General features: G+C 36.8%; 1 protein-coding gene across 1 annotated transcript; it reads left to right on the top strand.

The window, feature by feature from the left end:
• Positions 1 to 492: 492 nt before the first annotated feature.
• LOC148191632 (protein NAP1-like) lies at positions 493 to 3788 on the top strand. Its single transcript, XM_088099869.1, has 3 exons — positions 493 to 2271; positions 2544 to 2756; positions 2957 to 3788. The coding sequence occupies exons 1-3, from the start codon at positions 1283 to 1285 to the stop codon at positions 3453 to 3455; spliced, it is 1701 nt and encodes a 566-aa protein (XP_087955995.1). The 5' UTR covers positions 493 to 1282; the 3' UTR covers positions 3456 to 3788.
• The last annotated feature ends 474 nt before the right edge of the window (positions 3789 to 4262 follow it).

The raw sequence follows: 4262 nt of genomic DNA, 5'->3' as shown, positions 1-4262 counted from the left end.
AGAGGAATAGGAACAAGTGAGTCTTTTGTTAATGGAAAATGGAAATGTGCATTACTTTTTTGGATATTGTGTTAGATATGGAAACATACAACTATTAAGAGTTTATTTCCTAGTTTTATTGCTTAATATCAAGGTTTCTGAATAATGGAGGTTATATAAGAAAGCATGCATAATGGTTGTAAAAGATGTTTTAAAGTAGGCATAAGAAAGAGAGGTATTTCTTTTTTGAAATTTTTTTTTATGGAAAATCCCTGTTTAGGTATCTGAATTTAATTTATCTCATTTCCATTAGGTTTACTTAAAAAATTCTTCTTTGTGAAATCTCATAAATCTAGTCAAATTTTCGTGAGTTGTTCCTTGTTGATATATTGATTTTAGTAAATGATGTTCAGGAAAACCTTTTATCTGCCTCTCACACCTAGGGATTGAGCTTTGAAATTTTGTCCTACAGTTGTTGCCATCAAGGAAAAACAGTAGGGGAATAGTGAGGTCAATAACGGTGGATAATGCAACTTTAGGTCTAGAACCCTACAGAGAGTTTCAGATGTAAAAGTATTGTTATAATGATAGCTAAATCTGCTTACCAAAGTTCTGTTGGAACTCTTGTTAATAGAAGTTTAAGCCAAGAGCCCTAGAAACCTGCTATCCAAGTCATGGATCTAGATTGTAGTAGTATTATCAAATAAATAATTGTCCAGAGGCATCACGCTACATAATAATGATTGGACATTGGTTGGAGTTAGATCTTCTAATATGGGGTAGACTTTTGGGTATGCATGATATTGGGTCAGATTAGGTTCGACCCTCACGGGAGAAGCTCTTATTTGTAAAAAGTTAAATTTGTGGGTATCTGTATCTCTATTATTCAATATGAACCAAACTCTGAGCACTTGGGTTAGGCCAACCAGGTGCACGGGTTGAAACTGTTCCCTCTTAAATGCCTGTTTTAAGGGTCAAACTGAGTATGATATTCACCAATAAGGAAGTTAAAGGATTAGATTTGCAGATATCCATGATCTCTTACCCCAGTTTTAACATTTTATAAAATTATAAGTTATTTATACTCATCAATGGTTATCAATGCTGCACTTTACTCTCGAAATGCACCATTCAATTTAGAGGATCCAGCAGTTACATCATTAGTCACCTGTTCAAGTAACAATGATGCATGAAACCCAAGTCTTAAACGCATCTACTCCCACTCCCCCGAATTTTACCGTTTTTTAACCCAACATTGTTCATTCTGTCATTATTTTAACACATCAATCTGTTTGTGCAGTACATGAGAGAATGCATTCTTGGCAACTTCAGAAGAAGATTGCTTGGTGTTCTGAAAACTGATAACGATCTTCAACGGCCTACTATTTTGGAATCACTGATTAAGAGACATATTAGCATTGTTCATCTTGCTGAACAACACATCAGCATGGACATTACTCAGGGTATCCGGGAAGTTTTGCTTTCAGAAGCCTTTTCAGGACCAGTTTCTTCTCTGCACTTGTTTGAGAAGTCAACAGACCAACATACAGGATCAGCCACCGAAACAGTATGCAACTGGTATATTGAAAACATAATAAAGGATGTTTCGGGTGCTGGGATTTTGTTTGTTCCAATTCATAAATGCTTCAGGAGTACAAGGCCTGTCGGTGGATATTTTGCAGAATCAGTCACTGACCTCAGGGAATTACAGGCTTTTGTACGTATTTTTGGTGGATATGGAGTAGACAGGCTAGACAGAATGCTAAAAGAACACACAGCTGCTCTTTTAAATTGCATTGACACTTCACTACGCTCAAACCGAGATGTGCTAGAAGCAGTTGCTACAAGTCTGCATGCTGGTGATAGAATTGAAAGAGAAGCCTCTGTGAAGCAAATAGTTGATCTGGAAACTGTGATTGGTTTTTGTGTTCAGGCTGGCCTTGCACTGGCTTTTGATCGGCTACTAGCTGAAGCTTCTGGTGCTATACTTGAAGAAGGTGCTCCCTTGATTCATTCATTGCTAGCTGGGGTGGTTAAGCACCTACCTGATGGAGTACCAGAAAAGGAAGAAATCAGGAGAATGAGAACAGTGGCAAATACTGTAGGAGTTGTTAATGATCATGATTCAGTTTGGGTAAGATCTATTTTGGAGGAAGTAGGTGGTGCAAGTGATGGATCATGGGGCTTTTTACCGTACTTATTTGCAACATTCATGATGTCTAATATTTGGTCTACCACGGCATTTAACGTTGACACAGAGGGTTTTAGTAACAATATCCATTGCTTGGCAAGGTAGGTATGGTTTTGTTTTGGTTTAAAGTACTTAGTTGTAAACAATATGGTGTTAAATACTTCAGTGTTTTTGTGTTTGCACGATTATAACATGAGTCCAATGCCAGTAGATTAACTTCCATACAGTAATTCCACACGGTTGTAACTGGAAATTATATTCATAGTATTTTGACTCCATTACTTGGCAATATTTTAGAAGTCAAACTATTCATTGCCGTTAGAATATACTAATTTTGGTATCTGTGTAGCCCTAATCACATGATATCGTGCAGGTGCATTTCTGCAGTGATTGCCGGAAGTGAGTTTGTTAGATTGGAACGGGAACATCAGCATCGGCAGTCTTTAAGAAATGGACATGCCAGTGAGGGAATGGATCCTGAATTATCAAGTCATATGTCAGCAGAAGCAAGTATTAAGTCCACATTGCAGTTATTTGTGAAACTCTCTGCAGATATCATACTGGATTCTTGGAGCGAAACACCCAGGTAAATGTGTGTGTATGTGTGGTGTTGCAAGATTTTTGAAACACAAATGACTATATATTTATATTAGCAAGGTAATGTTGCAATATATTAAAGCACAATTTTCATTTGCGGTTTGGCATCAGTTCTCTACTGGGAAACATTATTCTTTCATTTTGTACTTTGCGGTTATCTTAGATGTTTTGTATTTTGGTATTGCACAGGTCTCATCTTGTAGCACAGCTTATCTTCTTGGACCAACTTTGCGAGATTTCACCTTACCTTCCAAGAAGCTCGCTGGAAACCCACGTTCCATATGCCATTCTCCGTTCAGTATATGGCCAATACTACGCAGATACTCAATCCACTCCATTGGCAATACTGAACGCATCACCCCGTCATTCACCTGCTGTATTGCTAGCACATGCTTCCCCTGTCTTAAGGCATCCTCGTGGGGACTCACCACAGTATTATGGCCATGATTCTGGATACTTCAAAGGATCATCATCGTCACATAGTCAGGAGCACCTCTATGATGCTGATATTAGCAGCTTAAGGAGCACGGACAACAAGCAAAGGAACTATCGTAGTTCTGGGCCTTTGGATTACAGTGCCAGTCGTAGTAGGGTAAAATCTGTTGAAGGTTCAACATCTGGAAGCACTGGTCCCAGTCCTCTTCCTAGGTTTGCAGTGTCTAGATCTGGTCCATTAGCATACAAGTAGTAAGTTGTTTGATATATATACCAACAGAAGATGGTAAGTTATTCACCTTCTGCTAGTGATCATTTTGTCTATAACCGTAAATCATCCAGCAGTTTCGCACAAATTTTAGTAAAATGTATATCATATTAAAGCGTCCTTTTGTAGTCACCTGGGGATAGTTTAAATCAATGCCATATTAAGTCCCTGCTGTTTTAGCCAGAACCAGGTGTTCATTCTATTTAATGCTCATTGCAAAATCTTGATGTCTTTCTTTCTTTAAGTCTGTTGGCAGAGGTCTTCTGTAGCTTGGAATGCAATCAGTAATGTTATTTACTCGTACATTTATACTTACGTCACTACATTTTAGTTAATGAAACAACAAAACTCATTCAAGAATTTTATCCTTCCTGAAATTTGAAGTATTAGTTCTGCTAAACATCTTAATCTTTTCGTTCCCGGTACTGTAAAACGAATTAGCAGAAAGAAAACGTAAAAGAAACTCAACTCTTTCTTAACAAAACAAATGGCTTATATTTAAGATTTTGGACAATTAGTGAACGAGTTAAATATGTTTTTAGACTATTATATGATTTTGTTTCGTTTTTCTTTAAAATTTTGTTTCATTTTCATCTCTCTTCTTTTAGAAAGTGTAAGATTTATTCCTCCAAGAACAACATTGTTATATTTTTTTTTCGTGACTAACTGTGTGCTACTTTGCCAATACACATGTAGTTTAACATCAAAAATTAAAATTGGTCATAAGTAGTTTTGTTAACGTTTAAAATGAAGTTCAAATAAGTGTTGAAATCAAAATTGGGAGGAGTTGAT

The sequence above is a fragment of the Vigna umbellata genome, chromosome 10 (genome assembly GCF_029865625.1).
Source record: "Vigna umbellata cultivar VRB3 chromosome 10, Vumbellata_1.0, whole genome shotgun sequence".
Taxonomy (NCBI): Eukaryota; Viridiplantae; Streptophyta; class Magnoliopsida; order Fabales; family Fabaceae; genus Vigna; species Vigna umbellata.
This window is presented reverse-complemented; position numbering and strand designations above follow the sequence as displayed.